The 24,116-nt window shown below is 37.4% G+C and overlaps 1 protein-coding gene across 1 annotated transcript in view; it reads right to left on the reverse strand.

Moving 5' to 3' along the window:
• Positions 1 to 4,388: 4,388 nt before the first annotated feature.
• LOC149828505 (protein phosphatase 2C 50-like) overlaps positions 4,389 to 24,116 on the reverse strand; it is a 34,071-nt gene continuing 14,343 nt past the window's right edge. The window contains exon 5 of the mRNA XM_090017622.1: positions 4,389 to 5,105. Coding sequence (XP_089873748.1) covers positions 4,771 to 5,105 — 335 coding nt within the window. The 3' untranslated portion in view covers positions 4,389 to 4,770. The remainder of the gene's footprint in view (positions 5,106 to 24,116) is intronic.

Consider the following 24,116-nt stretch of genomic DNA (forward strand, 5'->3'; position numbering starts at 1 on the left):
TTGATTATATGCCTCAGCAAGAGTGGGGACATCTGAGCTTGTCAACATCTGCACTTTGGCAACTGAAAACTCAGTTGACAAGCCAGTCAGAAATTGTGCTACCATGGTATGCTCCTGGTGTAGTTTTTGTTTGTCACAACATAATGGTCTATGAGCATTTAGTCTCTTAAAAGTTGCCTTCGCGAAGGCATAATACTGGGATAGAGTTTGTTCTCCTTGTTGCAATTTATAGATCTCCTGTTCTACTTGAAGAATACGACTAGCATTAGTTTCTTGAGAATAAGTATCTTGCAAATTATCCCACATTTTTTTTGCAGAGGTGTAATAAATAAGCCCGTCGGCTATGTGCAGTTGCACACTATTCATAATCCAAGACATAACAATATCATTGTCCTCTTCCCATGTAGCATACTTTCCAGTTTTGTCCGTAGGCTCATTTTCCAACAAAATATGTTTTGTACGATGCCCTGAAACAGACATCATGAATGTATGCGACCATCTAGCATAGTTAGTCTCATCCAACTTTACAGATGATCCATATGAAAATGGATTTGGAAAGGCTTTACAATCAGACACAGTTTCAGTCTTCATGTCTGACCTCTGCATTTCAGCTATGGAAATACAACCACACGCAACTACCAACTACAAAAAATTTGGGTCTGACGTGCACACCAACTACCAGTCTGAGAAGCCGACTCTACCAGATTTTAATCATACTGATAAAATCTTAAAAAACTGCGACAAGATACATACCACGAAAAAAAAAAATATTATTCGATAACCTGCATACCACGACTACATCTTCAAGAATTTTTGACATCCATGCAACCATCAACAGCCATACCTGCTGTTACGCACCATTAACACGGTCAGGGTCTCTCTGCTGCTGCGTGCACATACCTGCTCCATCGACTACAACTTCAGTCGTATTGAGTATTGGTTGCATCACCATCAATCGACCCTTTTTTTTTAGACCTCGACAGTGGTCATAAGGTTGTTGTGAAACCCAGATCTGTCTTCCACACGGCGGTCCAGTCACAACAAAAGTAGCGACGACCCCAGTGATAGCAGTGACGGCAACAACTTTTATATAGTTGCATCACATGCGCACGAAGGCAACCCCAACGATACTGCAGAGGCGTCTTCAGGCAGTGACGTCTTGCGGCGGCGGCTGAGCAGCATCGTTTGCATCACATGTGCACGGAGGTGACATTAGTCACCCAAGTTGGGTGGCTCTAATACCATGTTGAAGTCGACTAGGGTGACTACCTGAAAACAGAAAAAGAAAACAAAAAAGGGAGAGATAGAGGAAGAGAAGAATCGTCTATAGCTAATTAGGTCTAATCTCACTTAAATAGAGAGATTAGACTAAAGAACCTTATAATGCCCATGCCCTCTTGAGTAGTTACTAAACTAGCTATATGCAATGGTGACTGCTTCACAACCATTACTATGGGGTGTTTTGATACGATACGCCCCTGTATCTTACGATACACTACAATATGGGGCATATCTTAAGATATGCTATAAATGTAGTTTAAATGGACTTATTTCAATTTTTTTACGAAAACATATAAAGCCCCTTGGGGCTAGTTCATATTCATCCCTAAAGAGCTTAAGAGTAATTTAGAGAGATTTTTTTCCAAAAAAAAAAATATGATGTTGATGATACTCAATGATTGACGTTATCTAATTCATTTTTGTTTGAAATTTTAAAAAAATAGTTATGTAAAATTTCTAAGCATTAAAAAAATATTGTTTTTTTATATAAACACATATTATTATGAATCTTGTGACTTATTAGCCTAGATTCGTTATTTAATAGCATATTATTTCATAGTTTGCATTTTTCTTATGAGATTGCCATTTATAGCATATTATCTTGATTATTTAATGTCTGATGTCTTATGCACGCAATTCATAGCACATAATTGTTTTGATATGTAATATTATAGTTTTATCTTATGCAATTCATCATTGTTTGATGATGTTTTATGCAGCTCATAGAGACATAAATGCTTCATATGTAATTTTATGATTGTATTTTATTAAATTCATAATTGTTTCATGTGTTATGATACTTTTAAAAAAATTCAAGTTTTTTCTGATTTTTCTTGATTTGTTTGAAATTTTTGGAAAATTTTTAGTAAAACTTTACGATTTTTTATGATACGATATGTATCTAACTTTAGGCCCGACCGATACAGGTTACAATACGAAACTTACAACCTTGGTAACAATATTGCTCTCACTTCTAAGAAACTTTTGTTCACCAGATTGCTGACCATTTTGTCTGCAGCTCATGGCAAGGATGGCAACTTGATTTAAAGAAAATTATAGTCAAATTCATGACTGACATCTCTTGTTGCAAAGAAATTTTAGTAATGTAACCATATGTCAGTCCCATGGTTGCCAGTCAAGGAAGCGGGAGCGGGAAGCGATACGGGAAGCGAAAGCAGGAAGTGGACTTTCAAAATTTTAGGAAACGGGAAGCGTGGGATGACTTAAATGTGAATCAGGAATCGTCTTGAAAGCGACCTAGGAAGCAAACCGGAAGCGAGGGAGAAGCGAAAAAAGAGAAAATAAAATAAAAATAAAAATACAAAAAAATTGAAAAAAGGGGGAAGCGTGTTTCCCATAAAAAGGAAACGTGAGCATGCTTCCCAAAAAAAATTGGCGCTTCCCAGTGCATTTCGAAAGTGCGACGTTTCACGCTTTCGAAATGCCCTTTAGGGAAGCACGCTTCCCCAATAGGCTAGGCGCTTCCGAGATAACTCTGGTCAGTCCCCATACACAATGAGCGGTGACAAAGGATATTAAATGCACAATTTAAGGATGAATATATTAGAACATAGGTGGTTGTATCATAGCATAACCAAGAAACCGACCATTCTCTAAACTAGCCACTCCACCACTATCTCTTGCACCAACTGGCCTGACTGGAAAACAGTGCATCCAACTACAAAGCCACACTATCTTCTAGAAACTCAGTGCAACTGACCCGTGTCCATATCCATTATCCAGACAGGCTTATATTTTGCATTTCGTGCAAGACTGGTCACAGGGTCATAGACTGAGTCACTCAATGTGTTATCAAAGTTAGAACCTCTCTCTCTCTCTCTCTCTCTCTCTCTCTCTATATATATATATATATATATATATATGCTTGTGTGCTTGACTAATCGTTCATGTGGATTTCCAGATATAGACAACCAGTGTGATGGAGATCCACAACAGAAGACATGAATGACAGAGCACAGGCCATAAAACAAAGTAGAGAATTGGTTAATCATGTTTGGAGCTATTTGACAAAATAATACAAATCGTCAAGAATTTGGTTATAATTTTATTATCCTGCCAAAATTGTCACCTTGAAAGCTTTTATAAATTATCTCTACTATTCATATGGATAACAGCAAGTTAAACGTCATCTAAATTATTTACTACTGTATACCAGATAAATGAGGAAACAGTTGTGGCTCCAAATCTGAAAATGAAAGACAAGGAAATGAAAGTGAGAAAACAATGAGGTTTCCAAGTATAACGGTGCTTGAGTCCCAAATTCATTGCCAAGAGGAGCATTCCAGCAGGCCTAAGCCAGGAAATAAAAGCTTCTGTTTCCATAACCACAAATATTGTTCTCGGTAACTTCTCAGCAAGGTTTTTCTCAGGATTTTTTTTTTTGAATCAACGCTGGAGGCTATGGTCCGAATTCTATTAATAATAAATTAACATTTACAAGCCAATCCAGTGATTTATCTTTCAATACAAAGTATCATCATGTCGACATTTTTTTTTAAAAAGTGTTTTTTCTCAGGAAAATTTCAGATGCTTTAAAAAAATTCTAAATACAAGAAAAATTAAAGATAAGTGAAAGGTTTCTAAAAGTATTATTTATTCGTAAAGAAACAATTAGAAAATGTTTTTATAAATAAAACAAACAAAAAATAGGAAAAATATATTATTTAAGCATACAAAGCAAGATATTTTGAAACATATTGTGATATCATAGCAATATTATCGCAATATTCATCTTATAGCCGATATTTTGAAATATTATATATATATATATATATATATATATATATATATATATATATATATATATATATCCTGTAACATCGGCTGACATAATTTTCCTGTAAGTGTTGCAATATTTTCAAAATATGGTGATATTTGTGGCTATGGTAGTTTCTAGATTCAGATACAGTTGGTTTTCTTTACATCTGCTGAGCATTAATCTTTAATCACTGGTTAGCATCTTTAGGAAAATGACTCACAACAAAACATTAAGATGATTCTGGACAAGATACGGTAGTAAAAAGAATTGATACAAGCTTAAATGCTTATATAGACAAACACTCCAAGCGTTACACGAGAAAGAAATGACCTATGAACATTTGAAATTTGTTGACATTAACTGAAGGTAGAAGACATTAATTTTCAGCTGCATGTGATGTAGCCAGTTGACTTACACCAGGACCAGAAAAGCATAACAAGGGAAATCACATGATCACAGAAAGGCTACCTTAGCTTTAACTTCAATTACTTTACTCGAAGAGGAAAGAAGAAAAGAAGCCAAGGAAAAGCCTACCTTTTGGATGGTTACCAATTTCAACAGTCATTATATTACAGAGTACCACAATCGTACAGCCATCATGAAAAAACTGGATGGGCTTAAAAATGTATCGATTGAAAGGACTGAACCTGGGTTATATTCTCATTGTTCCTCTGATAACTGGACTCAAGAAGAGACCTAAGTCAGCAAGTCTAAGTCTTTATTCTGAATTTCCTTCTTTCCTTCAGGTCAATCACAATAACAGTGACATTGTCTTTGCTTCCTCGCTGAAGGGCGAGCTTGGAGAGATGCTCTGCTGCTGATTGTGCTGCAGGATCCATACCTTGACTCCTCTCAGTAGAAGATGTCACACCATTCTTTTTATACCAATGCAGAATCCGCCTGCGAGCAATGTCACAGGCTTCTCCATTAGGAATGACGTCCCACAAGCCATCACTAGCCAATATAAGGCATTCATCTTCTTTCATTCGAGAAACAAATCTCACTTCAGGTTCAGGAATAATCCAGGGTTTCAGATACCGATCACCTGCAGCAAACAAGTAAAAGAGATGCATATGCTTTAAAATTACAGAACTTCTTCCAAAGTTAAAACTATTGGCGCGTCCATGCCCTTGTTAACACTCATAAGTGCACACATGCACAGAGAGAGAGAAATGTCTGGTGGTATCCAACTCGTCAGGTCTTTAGTGATAAAATTATGACAGAAAATTGAAAAGGAAATTCCCGATAGGATGAAAAGAATAAATGGAAGGAATTACAATTAATGCAGATTATAAAAGCAAAGGGTTTGAATTTGATGAACACATACAAAGTTTACACAATTTAATGAAATAATTATAAAATCTAAATATTTTTCCACTTGCATACATCAAATGGCACTACCTATACATGGACATGGTCTTGCAAAGTATTAGACACATTGAAGGCTATAATATATGCACACATATGTGTCCGTGACAGAGAGAAAGAGGAACTTTTAACTACAAGAGATAGAGTATATATATATATATATATATATATAGGGCCACTAGAACATAATTGGCAAACCCGGTGATCCGACACAGGAATCATCCAAGTCAGATCGGATTGCCTAGTAACTGGGACACCGATCCAGCCCAGAGCTGTTTTATCCAGGTTCGGGCATGGATCGGCTAGGAATCGCCCGACTCGGCATGGACTCGGCAACTCGCCGAGTTAATCCTGAATTGTCCTATTTAGGATACATATCCAACCGGTTCCGACCCGATTCACCAGGTCGAACCAGTATTTGTACTGGTTCGTTTCGAGACGAACCAGTTTTAATGTAATAAATGTATAAAAGGGGGGTCGACCAACTATTCCCCTCCCCCATTTTCCTGAGAAGCTTCTTCCCCTCCAGTGGCACCGACATCCAGTCTCTCTCTCTCTCTCTCTCTCTCTCTCTCTCTCTCTCTCTCTCTCTCTCTCTCTCTCTCTACAAGGCGAGCCTCTGAGAGGCGATGCACGATGCACATTTAGGGGGTTTTCACGATGTGGGATTGTGGAATGTGAACAACAAATAAAGTAATAAACCTCACATTTAAGGTTTTTTCGCCTTTCTTTTATTTGTAATTATTAAGTATGCACTATTAGAAAGGTAGTGAATCTAGTGATTACTAGTTTACTCAAGGTTGTAAGTATCGTATCGCAACCCGTATCGGTCGGGCCCAAAATAAGATATGTATCGTATCGTAAATCGTAAATTTTGAAAATAAAATAAAATTCTACAAAACAGAAAAAATCAGAAAAAAATAGCAAAAATTCTAAAAAATCATAACACACGAAACAATGATGAAATGCACAAACTGCAATAAAAAATCACATATGAAGCATTTATGTCTCTACGAGCAGCTGCAAAAGACATAATCAAATCAATTGTCACAGGGACTCGGCTAACCGGGTGCCGCACCCTCGTCGACACGACGCGGGTGCAAGTGCGGCACCCGATGTTATCAACATAACCCTGGGTGCGGTCAACATAACCCAGGGTTATATTATCCTATCTAGATGATAATGCATGAAATGCATATCATATAATCATAAAATCATGCATTTATATGAACTTTTATAGCATAAACACCATTTTTATGTTGTTTTAGGTATAAAGGAACTATGGTTCAAATTTCATCAGAATCAGAGTTAAAACGAAGAAATTAGAGCATTTTCTGAGAAATTGGATCTGTACTGATGCAATTTGGATTCAGATCCAATCCAAAATTGTGCAAATAGCATTGAGATCTGGTCTACACGTCAATCCATACCCAAGTCCAAAATCCACACGTGAATAATATCCAAAAAGGCCCTCTAAAATTGGCATAGGTGGTTTTTAGCAATTTTTAAAAGTTCTAGGTACTAATTTATAAATAGTGTAAAATAGGCCGTGATTTGGAATTTGTAAAAAGTTTTTCTACATATAGGGAACATCCAGACCTGTGTTCATTGTCTTCCCCTAAGATTTCATGCCACCCTCTCTCCCGAACCCTTTCTTCCCTTTTGCTTTTTGATTTCTACTTCTTCCCCCTTGTTCTTCCTCGCCTGCGATTTCCGATCTTCTCCTCTATTGTTTTGCATGTTTCTTTTTCTTGTTTGGCTTCGTTTTTGTTACAGGTACTATGGTCGGAGACTTCCAACTCGGATTTGGTGCGAACCACCATTTACCTTCACTATCAACGGCCGAGAAATCTCCCCCTGCAAGTGACCGGTCTCTTTTCTTCCACCATCGATCTTCCTCTTCGTCAACTCGGTATTCAGCGTGTTGCAGCCAAAAATGGATTCCAGCAACAAAAAGAATGTTTGTGACATGAAAACCAAGGTATAAGTCTGCTCCCTTCTACCCCCACATTCGGCGGGCAGCCCTTAAGGTGCACCTTCCTCCCCCTCTTTACTTTTCGGTTTTTAACCCTTTGTTTTGTATAAAGAATCCGAGTCTTGGCCTCTTTCATTTTTCGTTTCGTTTTGGGTTTTTGGTATTAGGTACTATTTGTATATTAGAGTCTAGATCTGAGGTTTGATTGTTTTCTTTTTGGTGTTTTGGATGAGTTTTGTTTCGTCCGGGTCAAAGAACTTAATCGAAAAGGCCCGTCGAGTAAGTTCTGATTTGTAAAAATTGTCTCTATGAATCCGTAACGTAGTTTATTTTTATATTTGCTTAGTTTTAGAGTAGATCTAATTTTCTTTATTTTTATATTTAATTTTTTCATAAAATAAATTAGGAAAAATTAGGGTTTTTCGATTTTCCTGATTTTTCAGGTATAGTTTTGGATTTTTCTTGAATTTGTTAGGTTTAGATTAGATTATTTTTGTTATTTTCATGATTTTAAGTTAGTTTAGGTTCAGATCTAGGTTAAATTTAATTTAGAATAGATTCTTTAATTTATTATTTAGTTTTAATTAATTATTTAGTAATTTCTCAATAGCCGATTTAGGGCTTTTGTAGATTTTTTATTCTTTATTAATTTTCGTCAATTAGATCTGATTCCTTTTTGTTTATTTTCAGCATTAGATTAGTTTATTTAATGTTTAAGTCATGTTATTGCTTTTTATTAATTGCTTAAATTAGTTTTTATTTAATTATTAGATTTAATTAGATAAATCAATAGAAAATAAATTAGTTATTTTAATTTTTTATTTAGCTGCATAGATTTGGTTTAATTTCGGTTCTTATCAGTTGGTTAATGTTAGTTTTGATCTCAGAATTTCATTCCAGTAATTAGATTATAAAATAGTTGTTTCAATTGTCAATTATCGTTTTCTATTAAACAATTAATTGTTAGTCGATTTATACTTTTATCATTTTTCGTTTAAACAAAGTAGCAGTCGTTTTCTTCATAGAATAATCGTGGTGTTCTGCAGACTATTGTCATTCAATTCATTAGTTAGTAGTAATTTAATGTATGTTGGTTTGTTTAGTAGTTTAATGTACGTTGGTTTGTTTAGTTTTAATTTCAATTCGCTAGTCAAAATAGCTTTAGTCTTGTTAAATATTCAATAGCCGGTTTTTTATTCGTTATTTGCATTGATAATTAGTTAGAAATTTGAGTGCAACTCTTTATTATTTCTAGCATTTATTACTTAGTTTAGTTTCAAGTTAATTCACATTAGTTAATTATTAGATTAGTTCGAGTTTTAACTTTGTTAGATTAGTTATAAATAAAAGTAGTTGATTCTTGTTCTTTGAGTTAGTTATTTATTAATTAGAGTAGATAGGTTAGTTCTTTATTATATTAATTCCAGATTTTGTTAGATTAATTTAGTTTTGCAATTCATACATCACGTTAGTTATTATTTATTAATTAGTTAGCATGTTTCTTTATTCATTAGTTAGTTTGTTATTTTTTGTCATTTAGTGAGTTAGCTTTAGTTAGTTTTAATTCTTGCCATAAGGTTAGCATGATTTCTTTATTCATTTTTTTAGTTAGTTAGTTTAATAAGTTAGTTAATTTTTGTCTTGTAGTTGTCAAGTGTTAGTTAGATTCATTCTTTGAATTCATATTTTTTTTATTTATTTGAATGAAATTATTTGATTTAGTTAATTTCAATAGGGTAATGAATTAGAATAATTAATGTCCCTTTTTAAGAGCCCTTCGTAATTTAGTTTTCCAGAATTTTGTAAACCTTCAATTTTGTCTCCTTAACATAGAGCCCTTTTTTATTTCATAGGCCCTTTAGTAGAGCCCCTTTATTTCATAATTTTGATAGTTTCCTTAATTTTGTAAACCTTTAGGGTAGGTCCCTTTTTTGTTTTTTTATTATTACATGTCCCTATTGTGTCAACATAAGGAGGGTGGGCCGAGGTGAATACAAACGGAGAAGAGGATTATAGAGCTCCCTGAATTTTATCTTAAGGCCCGAGTTTAGTTAGAATTTTTATTATTTTTGTTCTCTTTTTGTTTTTATTAACTTGTAAATAAAGAATAGTGTAATTTTCTTTTTCAGTTATTAATAAAGTAAAGTTCAGTGAATTTATTTTGCCTAAGTTTCATTCCCTGTGGAGACAATCTGACTTGTTACTCTGCAACAAGTGCAAGAACTGGTTTTAAATTATTATGTGGTGCATAGTTCTTGATTTTAAAATATTGTTTTCAAAATTGTCACCAAATTTTTGACGTCGTTGTCGGAGAACAACGAAAGACAATATTTCACTACTTGCTTTATTAATATCTGTGTTAGTTTACTTTCTAACATAGTTAGATTCAGGTTTGAACATATTTAGCTACATATAGGCTCACTTTCTTTTGTGTTCGTACTTAGATTTTTTTATTATTCGATTAGGTTCATCCTCATACCTGGTTCGTATACCAGTGTATGCAAGGGCGTAGGACTTTGGATAACCCGTAGCATCCCTTTGTCGAAGATCCTGAGAGAATTATTCATTTGGGTGACATGGCGACTGTAGCTCCTACACGCCCTCTGAGGGAGTACTTCATTCCCAAGGAATACACCCAGGCGTCCTGCATCAGGAGACTTGTTGTAGGGGCACCGTAATACAAGATTAAGGCTAGTGTTATCCAAATGTTACTGTTGAGAATAGGTGGTTTTTAGGTTAAAGTTCTTTTATATTAGAGGTGTTTTGAATTTTTGTTTTCATAAGGACTTAGTTGTAATTTTTCCTTTTAGCCTCTCTCTATTTAATATAGAGAGAAGCCCTACTCCAAATGTAACGAAATTAGTTTCTGTGCAACCGACTCTCTCTCTCTCTCTCTCTCTCTCTCTCTCTCTCTCTACACAGGTGGCTGCTTCCTTCTACATGGTATCAGAGCACTCGATCTCGGGAGCGTGATCACGAGAGGCTCATCATCACCCACGAGAGGCTCATCATCACCAACGAAGAAAGAAAAACCCCGACTACGTGAAATCAGGTTTGCTGTTCAGCGATTGTGGAAGATCTGATAACAGATCTGGGATGTTACCCAGATCTGTCGTCGACAGATCTAAGGATGGAGCTCCCAGCGAGGATTTCCTGGAGCCGTAACCTCTTTTTTATTTTGGAATCTGGAGTTTTTTTTTTCTTCGTGATCTCCTGTCGTGATTTCCTGGACATTGACGAGTTGCTTTCCTGCTGTTGCGTTCCTGCCGTGACTGTTGTGCTGTTTATGCTGTTGGTTGTTCCTGCTGGGCTGTTTGTGTTGTTGGCTGTTTGGGTCACGCAGCAAGTTATGTGCTGCTGCGTGCCAGCCGTGATTTTTCATGTTTTTTTGTGTTGATTGAGTGCCTGCCGTGATTCTGAAATTTATTTCCTATACTTGTTGCGTGTGATCAAGATATGTTTGATCTCTTTAATTGTCCTCTGAAGTCTTATTGGCTGTTATGCCTTATATGGTTTGGGAACAGCAGTTGGCGTGATCATCTGTGTTGCAACTGAATATTATCGTGGTGTGTTTGGGTACAGCACTGGTCGTGACTCCCTGCTGTGTCGAGTTTTGTTTCGTGTTGTGTTAGTTCAAGCTATCCCTCTGTCGTGAAAGCAGCTGGAGTGATTCCCTGCTGGTTGTGGGCTGTTTTTTAACAGCAGGACTGATTTCTTACAGTGTTGGAAAATTTCACTTGAATACTTGTTCAAATGAGCAGTATGGCTGAAAATTCGAAATGTGATTCTAAAATGGAACATATTGGGGAGTATAAGGCTTTTGCCAACCCATTCTCGTATGGCTCTTCCGTAAGGTTGAATGAAACCAACTATGCCAGATGGTCCAGAACTTTTATGATGTCGGTATCTGGACATCGTCGAAAACATATTCTGTTGGAAGGCGAACCCACTGAGAAATTGGAAAAATATGTTACTTGGGATGAAGATAATGACATAGTTATGTCATGGATCATGAATAGTGTTGAACCCCATATTGCAGATCGATTGATCTACTATAATACTGCCAAACTGATGTGGGACAATCTTCGTGATACATACTCACAAGAAACAAATGTGAGTCGTATCCTGCAAGTCGAACAGGAAATATATAATTTGCAACAGGGAGATCAGACCTTGGCCCAGTTTTATGCCTCTGTCAAAGCTGCGTTTGAAAGACTTAATGCTCACAGGCCTCTTTGTTGCTCGAAGCAAAAGGATCATCAAGAACAAACCATGGTTGCTCGTTTTCTTACAGGTCTTTCTTCAGATTTTTCTGTTGCAAAAGTTCAAATGTTGACTGGATCAGATGTTCTCACTCTTGCTGATGCTTACAATCGTCTGAGTAGACTTGCGATCTCTCTGCCACAATCTCAGCCTGTGACTCAGTCATCTGCTCTTGTTGTCTCATCTAGTTATGGGCGTGAAAATATTCAGAATATCAGAGGACGAGGACGTGGACGTGGTATGGGAGGCAGAGGAAAGCTTCAATGTATATTCTGTGGAAAATTTGGACATTTAGAAGATCGTTGTTGGGATAAGCATGGTCGGCCAACCTCTTCTTCATCAAAGTCATATACTCCTAAAGCAAATGTTACTACTATCGAGGCAACAAATGTACAAGAGAATATCTCTGCAAATGAAAGTAGTATCACCCTTAGTTGTGCGGAATATGATGAGCTGATAGCTCTTCGACCTTTGAGTTTCACCCAGAGTTACCGGAAGCGCCTAGGCAAAAGGGGAAGCGCGCTTCCCCGAAGCGCGCTTCGGAAGCGCGAAACGTCGCGCTTCCGAAGCGTGAGGGGAAGCGTCCCCCTTTTTTGGGAAGTGCGCTTCCCTTTTATGGGAAGCGCGTCCCCCTTTTATGGGAAACGCGCTTCCCATAAATGGGAAGCGCGCTTCCCCCACGCTTCCCCCACGCTTCCCCCTCGCTTCCCCATTTTTTCATTTTTTTCGCTTCCCCTCGCTTCCGGTTCGCTTCCGGTTCGCTTCCTAGGTCGTTTCCGAGACGGTTCGGAATTTTCTTCTAAGTGGTCCCACGCTTCCCCGCTTCCTAAATTTTTTAAAGTGCCTCGCTTCCCGCTCCCGCTTCCCGTATCGCTTCCCGCTCCCGCTTCCTCGACTGGTAACTTTGGTTTCACCCCTCCTATAGCTGGTGTTGCCTATTCAATTGAAAATCATCTTCATCCGACTGATAGTAAGTGGGTTATTGACTCTGGTGCATCCAGACATTTGTGTGGAAATTCACGTGTTTTTTCATATCTAAAGGACATTAAGGCTCAACTTGGAGTCTCATTAGCCGATGGGAGCTCCTCCCCGGTTGTTGGTCAGGGAAATATTTTTATATCCTCCTCATTACAGTTGAAAAATGCTCTTCATGCTCCAAACTTTCCTCAAAGTTTACTCTCTGTTAGTTGCCTTATAAAAGAACAAAACTGTAGAGTAATATTTGATCCAATGGGTTGTCATTTTCAGGATTTGCTGACGGGGAAGAAGATTGGTGGAGGCTATGAAGAAAATGGAATTTACTACCTACATCATCCAATGGGTATTGTTTATGCTGCAGTGGAACATTCATTCAGTCCTGTTCAGTGGCATCGTCGTCTTGGTCATCCTTCATTGTCAAAGCTTCGGTCGGTCTTTCCTCAGATTCCTTCCACCACATCATTTCAGTGTGAAGCATGTCAGTTGGGCAAGCATCATCGAAGTTCATTCCCTTCGAGTCAGAGTCAGTCTAGTAATAAAGTTTTTGAACTTCTTCATGTAGATGTATGGGGTCCTAGTAAGATTCCTACTAGGACTCAGTGTCGTTATTATCTTGTTATTGTTGATGATTTTTCTAAGTTGTCATGGGTATTTTTAATAAAGGAACGATCTGAAGTTCCAAGTATTATCAAATCCCTAATTCTTGAAATAAAAACTCAATTTGAATCTATTGTCAAGATTGTTCGCACTGATAATGCTCTCGAGTTTAAATCAAAAGGTTTGTTGCAATTTTACCAAGATCATGGCATCCAACCCCAAACTTCCTGTGCCTATTCATCTCAACAAAATGGGGTGGCTGAGCGAAAACATCGGCACCTGCTTGATGTTGTCAGGACCATTATGATTCAATCCAATATTCCTGCGTTATACTAGGATGATGCGATTACCACTGCTTGCTATCTGATCAACTGCATGCCTTCGTCTTCTGTGGGTGATCAAATTCCATTACATATCCTAAAACCTAATGCCCCACTTTTTTCTTTCTCACCAAAAATACTTGGATGTGTTTGTTTTGTACACAAACTTGGCTCTGACCGTGATAAATTAGCCGCTCAAGCTACAAAATGCATATTTATAGGTTATCCAAAAAATCAAAAGGGCTATCGATGTTATGATCCTATTTCTCGCCGAGAGTATGTCAGTGCGGATGTATCTTTCTTGGAATCCTCTCCGTATTACTCTATTTTCGGTTCCCCGCTGCAGGTTGATCCAGTTGAGTCTTTTCCATTACCTATACCTCCTTTTCCTTTGGAATTTGTGCCCTCATTACCGAACCAAACTTCATCCTCTTCCAGATTTAATAATCCTCCATTGGTATATGTGCGTAGAGCTCCACTTCCTCAAGAGCCTTCATCTTCTTCTTCTCCTGAGGTAAGTTCTACTGACAATAGTGATCTTCAAGATGATGATAACAGGCCTATTGCTCTACGAAAGGAGACACGACAATGTACCGTATATCCCATATCTCATTTTGTCTCTGATGCCAGAATTGGAAATCAGATGAAGCCTTTTATTTCAGCCTTATCTGCTGAAACCATTCCTCTGAACTATCAACAGGCAGAACTTGATAATCGCTGGAAGCTGGCTATGCAAGAAGAAATGAATGCTTTAGTATCTCAGCATACATGGGATCTGGTTGATTCCCCAGCAGATGCTGACATTGTTGGATGTAAATGGGTGTATACAATAAAATACAAATTTGATGGTTCTATTGAAAGGTACAAGGCCATATTAGTAGCGAAAGGATATACTCAGACATATGGTATTGACTTCTTTGAAACTTTTTCTCCGGTTGCACGGATGGGTACCATCTGTCTTGTTCTCTCAGTTGTTGTTCAGCATGGTTGGAGTCTGTGCTAATTAAATGTGAAAATTGCATTTCTATATAGTGATCTATCTGAGACCGTTTACATGCAACAACCTGCAGGATTCGAGGTTGAGGGGGAGTGTCAGAAAGTGTGTAGATTGAGAAAGGCTATTTATGGCTTGAAACAAAGTCCTCGTGCATGGTTTCAAAAGTTGTTTGAAGTGATGTCAAACTTTGGCTTTAATAGATCAGCAGCAGATCATACACTATTTATAAAGAAAACTAACTCTGACATAGTTGTTATGGTGGTATATGTGGATGACATCATTCTTACAGGAGATGATGTGAAAGCTATTGAAGCCACAAAGGCTCATCTTCAAAAACACTTTGTTACAAAAGACCTTGGTTCACTCAGGTATTTTCTGGGTATAGAAGTTGCTAGGAGCTGTGAAGGGATGGTTTTGTCTCAACGGAAGTATGTTCTTGACTTATTAAAGGAAACGGGCATGTTGGGAGCTAAACCAGCAAATATTCCCATGGACCATAAAGTTCAGTTGTTTGAAGAAGGGTCAAAACCAGTTGATAGCAAAAGTTATCGCTCCCTAGTAGGGAAGCTATTATATGTAACTGTGACCAGGCCAGATATTGCTTTAGCAGTAAGCAAAGTTAGCCAGTTTTTGGACAAACCAACTGAGGTACACTGGAATGCAGCCATAATGATTCTTAGATATCTAAAATCCTCTCTTGGAAAGGGGTTATTGTTCAGGAAAGGTGGAACTCTGGAGATAGTAGCTTATTCTGATGTTGACTATGCTGGATCTGTAGTAAATAGAAAATCTACCACAGGATTCTATGTGTTTTTGGGAGACAACTTGATTTCGTGGAGAAGTAAGAAACAAAATGTGGTTTTCAGGTCGAGTGCAGAATCAGAATATCGGGCTATGGCCCAAACAGCTGCTGAATTGATGTGGGTTCGCACTGTTCTTCATGATCTCCAGGTGAAGTTTTCTTCTCCAATGTCCATGATGTGCGATAACAAAGCGGCGACATATATAGCAAACAATCCTGTCTTTCATGAGAGAACAAAGCACATTGAGGTTGATTGCCACTATGTAAGAGATATGATTCAAGCTGGTCATATCACTACCAAATACCTAAAGTCAGAAGACCAAGTTGCAGATATGTTTACAAAGCCTCTTGCTAGGCCAAATTTCTCAAAATGTTGTGACAAGCTGAGCATGATTGATATCTATACTCCAGCTTGAGGGGGAGTGTTGAGAATAGGTGGTTTTTAGGTTAAAGTTCTTTTATATTAGAGGTGTTTTGAATTTTTGTTTTCATAAGAACTTAGTTGTAATTTTTCCTTTTAGCCTCTTTCTATTTAATATATAGAGAAGCCCTACTCCAAATGTAACGAAATTAGTTTCTGTGCAGCCGACTCTCTCTCTCTCTCTCTCTCTCTCTCTCTCTCTCTCTACACAGGTGGTTGCTTCCTTCTACAGTTACCATCCTTTTACAGTCTTAGTCACGAAGATCTATATAGGCACCTTGACGAGTTTCCCGAAATATGCTCCACCATGAAAATCCAAAATTTCAGGGATCGTGCTTTAAAGTTGACCCTTTTCCCGTTTTCATTGAAAGACAAGGTCAAGTATTGGTTAAAGTCCTTAGATACCATAAAAATAGAGTCATGGGATCATATGTAAAAGGAGTTTCTGAAAAAATACTTTTCCATAAGTAGAACCAACGAGTTTAGGGGAGCCATTACTAGCTTCTCAGAGCTAGAAGGCGAGCAATTCCATGAGACCTGAGAAATGATGAAAGATCTCATTCGAAAGTGTCCTTATCACCCGGTGTCGAGATGGCAATTGGTGCAGTGCTTTTGCGACAGTCTATCTGAACAGAATCGTCAGATAATCGACTATTCTAGTGGGGGCACATTCATGTTGAAGAGCCAAGATGAGGCATAGCAGTTATTTGATACATTGAGCGAAAACTCCTTACATCATGCCTCTAGCTCTCGGTACGCCTCTAGCACTCGTACCGAGAGACCCACATATATGATTCTCAAGAAAGGTGGTGCTTTACAAATTGGGGAAGTTGCTGAGTTAGGGAGCAAAGTTGATCTTATTACTCAAAAGCTCGACCAACTTCTTATGGGCCCATCACATACTCATCAGGTGTGTGCTCTTTGTGCCAGTGCGGCACATTCTATTACTAAGTACCCTTCGGCATCTCAGTACCCTGAATTTGTCCAAGAACAAGTTCAGGTTGTTCAGGGGTTCGCCAAACTCATGAATGACCCATATTCTTCTACATATAATCTGGGTTGACGAAACCATCCTAACTTCTCATAGAGAAATCCACAAGCTTCTAATTCAGTCCCTTCGAATCAACAGGTTAGACCCCACGCTTTCACTCATTCGTTTCAGAGGCCGAACTATCCCCAACCATCTCCAAACTTTCCTACAGTTACCCCTCAAGAGACCGCTCCACAGTAGTCTTTTGAGGAGAAACTTCTCCAAGCACTTCAAGATGTGACAACTTCCAATCAAAATGTTTTTGAGAAGTGTAACCAAGTGCTAAGTTCCCATACCCAATCCATAGCCAAGCTTGAGCAGCAAATGTGACAATTAACAGAGACCCTAACGCGAAGAACTGAGGGTAGTTTACCCAACCAACTTGTTATGAACCCAAAGGACAAGGAACCCATGTCTGGCCAGCACATGACAGATATTCATCAACAACAAGCTAAGACAGTAATGGCCCTTAGGAGCGGACGAGAGTATCATGTAGCCTAGAGAGAGACGACAAATGAGTCTGGTGAGACCATGCCATCTACTTTTGCTCAGTCGTCTATCCCAGATAAGAAAAAAGGACAGAGGTGAGTCTCCTCAGCAGGAGGAGGAATCCCCAGCATATGTTCTGAAACCACCCTATCCTAAAGGGTTAGAATCTCTTGTTGGCATCAGCAAGCAAGGAGTTAAGATGCAAGACATGCTTGAAGTATTCAAGCAAGTGCGGATCAACCTTCCCTTGCTAGATGTAATTCAGCAAGTTTCGGTGTATGCCAAATTTCTGAAAGAGCTTTGCACACAAAAGCGTAAATCCTCAGGAAAAGTTCCTACAAAGGTTCTCCTGACCGAGCAGGTGAGTTCGGTACTCCAACACCAAACTCCACCTAAGCTCAACGACCCTAACACCCCAATCATCTTGTGTGTTATAGGAAATATCAAAATCGAGAGAGCACTATTGGATTTAGGGGCCAATGTGAATGTCCTACTTGGATATTTCTATGATTCTTTTGAGTTAGGAGAAATGAAGCTGACACCTATGACCCTGCAACTAGCAGATCGTTCTGTCAAGGTTCTGAGAGGAATCCTAGAGGACATGCTAGTCAAGGTCGATGAGTTTTATTTCTCAGTCGACTTCATCATCTTGAACATGGAGGGCATAAAAAGCCATCGACAGACTCTGATTATTTTAGGCCGACCATTTTTGGCGATGGCCAATGCGTGTATTAACTATCGTACTGGAGCAATGGATTTATTCTTTGACAACAAGAAGGTAAAATTGAATATCTTTAATGTTGCCATGGGACCTATCGAAGATGAGTCTTGTTTTCATGTAGATATTGAAAACTCTGACTTGTTGCTATGTAGTAATCTACTCGAAATTTATTATACATTCAAAGATAGCCTAGATAGAGACTTTGTAAATGTATCTTCCATTGTGTCAGGTACTCTTCCTTGGAGAAGAGGAATAGGATAGGATTTGAGCAAAGATATTGTACCATATTTATATAGTAAGAGTAGGATTATATTGTTTTATTTTCATCTTTGTTTTGCTTTTGATTTGATTGTTTCATTTCTTTTCATTTTTATTTTATTTTGATTTGATTTTGTCATGCATATAGGCGTTGATCTTTTGTGCTTTAGTGCTACGAGTTACAAGTTATAGGACACAGGGCACTTTTACAGGCGCATCATATTTGTTAGACCAACAAAAAATCATGAATTTGTATATGCTTGGTGGTGGTGCGAGGACAAGGCGACAATCAGTTCAAGAGGCTCTGCACATAAACAGGTTGTATATTTCCTTCCTCCCGTATTTATTTTCTTTATATTCTTAGGTGTGCATCAGCATCTCATGTTTGCATTCTTTGTATGCCACTAGAAACAATGTCATTCCCAAATTTTTTCTATCAATCTATCTGTTTCTGATAAAAAACTCATAAAATTAGGTTTTTGAGAAACAAATTTAGCATGTATAAATGTTTTTACATAATCTGACATTTTAGAATTTTTTTTAAGTCCCATGTGAAAAAAATTCTGAAACTAATCTAAAAAAAGTGGTTATTTATGTAGATTTCAAAGAAGATATTGTATATGAATGTTAGAGTTCGTTTTGAATCACAAATATGAACATGCACAGTATGTTTTTAAAAAACTAAGCAAATGAAAAATATAAAAAAATAAGAGCTTCAAAGAAAAAGAGCATATATTTAGTTTGTTTGATGTTTGGGTTGTTCCTTAACAATTGGGTTGAGACAAAAGCTGAAGGGTTTGCTTTCCATGTTGAAAAGGACAACTAAGAAAATCACTTGTGTAGTCAATATACGTGGTCTATTTGATTCAAGCAAGTCGAGCCTGAGGGGTGTTTACACCAGGTGCCCTAAAGCCATCTAGTTTGGGAGCAACCGGCCCGAAAGCCCGTTACATGGACTTTATTATAGAAAGCCTAATAGATGTAGACATTGTACATGACAGGAGGGGGACTATACGTAACTATAAAAATCTAAGGTCTAGTGACTCGAGCAATTAAGTCTGAGGGATACTCTGTATCTAGTGTCCTAAGGTCGTCTGGCCTGGGAGTCACTAACTCAAAGCTCGCTACATGGGTCACAAAAACCTGAAAATTGAAATAGTGTTGAACAAAAAGAAAATAAAAGTGTGAAAATTTGAAAATAGAAAAAAAAGAAAAATAAGAATAAGAGCTTAATGAAAAATTCATTGCTTAGAACTAATTGTGAAAAACTGTGCAGAAAATATATAAGTGATGATAAATAGGCAAGAGAGTGATTGTACTTAATTTTCTAAGAAAAAGCATAGATAATTGCAAATTTTAGAAAAATGAAAGAAACAGTTTTTCTACTATAGAGGGATGTAAAACTCTAAATATGTTGTGAGAATGTAATTGCATGAAATATTTATTTAAACTAATTTCTTAATTTGCCTAATGGTTTTTTTTTAAGAATTCTTACTTATGCATGACAGAGATGTTTGTGAGTAGCATCACTGCAAACCCTCACGAGGCCTAAATCGTCCACTGAGGTAACCTAGGGGTTTAAAGGGCTTGTTGGATATGTCAAATGCAACCGTGATTCCGATGAAAGTGAGTTAGGATTTTTTTATTATTTTCTTTTGAATTCATGCGTTATTTATTTTTAGTTTCTTAACAGAGTAGTTTAAATTTAGTTTGCTCGGAGACTATCAAACAAATAAGCATTGGGGCATTTGATAATGCATGAAATGCATATCATATTATCATAAAATCATGCATTGATAGAAACTTTTATAGCTTAAAATACTCTTTTTATGTTGTTTAAGGCATGACGGAACTACGATTCGAATTTCAACAGAATCAGAGTTAAAACGAAGAAATTAGAGCATTTTCTGAGAAATCGGATTCATACCGATGTGATTTGAATCCAGATCCAATCCAAAATTATGCAAATAGCATTGAGATCTGGTCTACACGTCAATCCATACCCAAGTCCAAAATCCACACGTGAATAATATCCAAAAAGCCCCTCTAAAATTGGCACAGGTGGTTTTTAGCAATTTTTAGAAGTTCTGGGTACTAATTTATAAATAGTGTAAAATAGGTCATGATTTAGAATTTGCAAAAAGTTTTTCTACATATAGGGAACGTCTAGACCTGTGCTCATTGTCTTCTCCTAGGGTTTCACGCCACCCTCTCTCCCAAACCCTTTCTTCCCTTTTGCTTTCTGATTTATATTTTTTCCCCCTTGTTCTTCCTCGCCTGTTGTGAACACCCCAAATTTTTCAAAAATTATAAATTTCTCTTTTTTGCCCCTGGCCTTCATTTTCTGAATAATTGAGTCAGTTTTTTATCAAAAATCCATTTATTTCTCAGATTCATTGGAATCCAACTCCATTTTCCATATCTGACCCAATTTTAGATCCGGATCTGATACCAAAATCCAATTTTGAGCCCTGTTATCCAATTTTCAAATCAAAATTATAAAAATACAAAAATAATTTTTGAATGGCTCATACAGTTCATCCGGTATCCATTGGGATCCACTGCTCTGTATTCCTCGATTCAAGGTCTAAAACTCGAATATTTTCTCAAAACTCCGGATCCAGACCCGTTTTCTGAAGAAATTCTCGAAGATTAACCATGTATTCTCAGAAAACCCCTCTTTTGTAAAAATTTTAAGTTTTACAAAATATTTCAAAACCTTTATTTCTCCCATAGTTTTATAAAGTTTTCTTTCAAAAATACAAAAAATATAGAAAACATAGAGAAAAGAACAAAAATAAAAATAAAAATAGGAAAAGAAATTCAGAAAGAAACAGTTTGGAAACCTCTTTTTGAAAGCATCCCTTTTGCTAAAACCCTCTTTTTAGAAAACTTTTTGAAAGGGACCACTCTTTTGAAAAAGTTCGAAAACCTTTTAGACTCAATTGGTAAAACCCTTAACGGCTTCTTGTTATAAAAGAAGCCGCAGGGGTCGATGTTGAGGCATCTCTCGCATCTGGCCTCATCCATCCATTAGTGCCATCTCTTCTTGACCCCTCTGATCCCTCCATATGCGCATTCCTCTCCTCCTTCCCCTTTCCTCTTCTTCTTCTTATTTCTTTCTCTGATTTCTCCTGTCGATTGAATGAGCTTCAATCTCGGCAGCAACATTCTGGTAAGCAACCATTCCCCTTTCCTCTTTTCGGTAAAACTTTCACTTATAGTTTTCCTTGTTAGTTTTTTCTTCTTTGCCTTATTTTTCTGTTGTTCATTTTGAGCATCATTCGTAAGATTGACCTGTATATAGCAGTGTTTGATCTACGTATTGCCACAGTGATGGAACGCTTGCATTCCAACATCGTCTTTCCTCTTTTATTTACAATTTATTGTTGAATTTCATTGGTTTATATTTGAGTTTGGTCGATACATTTCAACCCATATCTAATTTCATTATTTATTTATTTCTTTTTTTTCTTTCTTTCATCTTTGATTTTCTGTTTGCAATCTTCTTTGGTTTTCGTTTTCTTGTCTTCATTATCCTTTTTTATCTTGATTTCCTGTTTTATAACCGGCTATGTCATGTGAATACATCTTCTTCACCATACCTCTTGCTTGAATTCGTTCATAATGTTCCCCTTTATTTCCTGCTCTCAATTACATTTCAATCATTCTTCTGATAGCATTTTATGATATTTCAATCATTTTACTGTATTTAGTTTCATTGAATTTGCATGCATCCCATGTTCCTTTCAGTTCAACCTATCATTTTCATTCAATTTAGATTTTCTGCTCCTTTTGTATATCAGCAATGTCGATTATTGGAACATCATCAGATTCGTTAGCCATGATAGCATGGTGTCATGCTCAAGTTCAATAGAATAGGAGTTGTGTTGCATCGTTCTTTTCTTTTAGATCTCTGTTAAATCTAGCATTTGTATTTGCTTCTTACCGAGGGCAGCACAGTTGACTTACCATTATAATATTTGTTGTTTTTCTCCTTCTCCCACGTTTTTGCAATTCACCAAATCACTATTATCGTCTAATGATATTACCTCAATGTATGATGATGTAAAGTTGTTTTGAAATATACATTGGACTTCTGATTCCCTGCAAACAAAAAAAAGTAAAGGGCTTGATATTGGTGTAAAGAATCAGATTCATAATCTGCTGAGAAGATGCTTTGTTCCTCTCCAAGAGTAAGTTGGTATTGATTGTAAAATCTATTTATTCATTAGATGAGCCTCAGGGCATTTGGAGTCTGTATCATTCGATTTTTCACAACCTTGGTTTCCCTGTATCCTGTGTTTTGCATCATTTCTATTATTATATCATTTCATTTTTTTTTTATGTTAAGAGTAGAATATCCTGAGTTCCCTTTTTACCTTCCAGATTTGTTTTCTTATAAGTAGAGATGAGGTTCTTAAGGATAAATTTTTGATATAGTAATCATTATGTTTACAAGCATTTACCTAATTGCTTAAGTGGTTATTGTTTTCAGAGTTATTACCTATCTTTACAATGGATTAGGAGTAGGATATCTCCTTGTGATCTTTCTGTTTCTGGAGTCTCTTTTCTTTCCCTGTTGTTACTCAAAATTATTTCAGTCTAGGACTGTATTCTGCTAAGTGTTCATCTGTCTATAAAATACCTCAAACATCTTACCTGCTGCAACAGTGCCCCCACCACTTGTATACCCATTTACTCTTTGACCATGGCACATCTACACGGCATCCCCTGTTGTCCTCCACTTCTTGCACCCACTTCACAGCCACCTATACACAGCACGTGCCTGTACACTCACTTCCCCACTTGCACATCAGCATCTCGTGCCACACTTACACTCTTACATACAGCACTAGCAGGTCATTTGCACATTCAAAACATCTCGTACATTGCATTTACTTTCCAGCTCCACTGGCTGGCTATGCAAAGTCCATGATTGGTGGTATAAGACTCCCTATTTTGCTGCCTTTAAAAGAAATCTGTCAATATGTTGTATGCAATCAACTTCTGTCGAGTTGCAGCTGCTGAAGATGCGTCCTGCTGCTGTAAAGGCAATTTACCAACATAGGCAATTGATTTGTTGCCAGTCCGATAAAGGTAAGTTGCAGATTAACTGTTGTTAAAGTTGATGTGTCATATATCATCAATGTGTCGGCTAGGACCATTGTGATGTGCTGACTGGAAGCACTCCGAATAGCATTGTTGGCTGCATCCAACACTGAAAGATAAGCTTCAACACAGCTGTTTGATTCGTCCGGCTACAATGTTCCCGAATTTGCCATGTCTCAAGAATCACACCTGCAAAGAACGATGCCTGCAGCCTTGGAGTAGTCATGATAGAACTGTGGATTGGTCGGCATCCACTATTTGGATATCTATAAGATGACCACCCTGTGGTATACATAGTTCGCGCTGCGTGGTTGTTAGTTTTGGTCCTCTCACTATTTATATGTGTATTACCCTCACTGTCATCTGTATATCCGTTACACATCTACTTCAATCAGCACACCTAACACCTCATGTCACTGCTATACCTTCACCATTCATTCAGCACCTCACAGCACAGTATTCACTTCCTGCAACCACCTCTACCTACCATCTCCAGCCCATTGTTCAACGCAGCCCCTCACACTATAGCACCTCCTATCACTCTCCCATCTTTCCCTGTTACTTCACCAACAGTATCCCTTGTGCATACACTACAACACCTGCTGCCTACTCATTTGCAGTGCACAGCATCCTTCACAAACATAATACACTCCAGCTCCTCCATCTGTACACAGCACTATAATTCCCAATCACTATCCACAGCACCTCACTGGATGTTTTGTGTC

Source organism: Nuphar pumila, chromosome 9 (assembly GCF_984573655.1).
Source record: "Nuphar pumila chromosome 9, dmNupPumi1.hap1.1, whole genome shotgun sequence".
Lineage (NCBI taxonomy): Eukaryota > Viridiplantae > Streptophyta > Magnoliopsida > Nymphaeales > Nymphaeaceae > Nuphar > Nuphar pumila.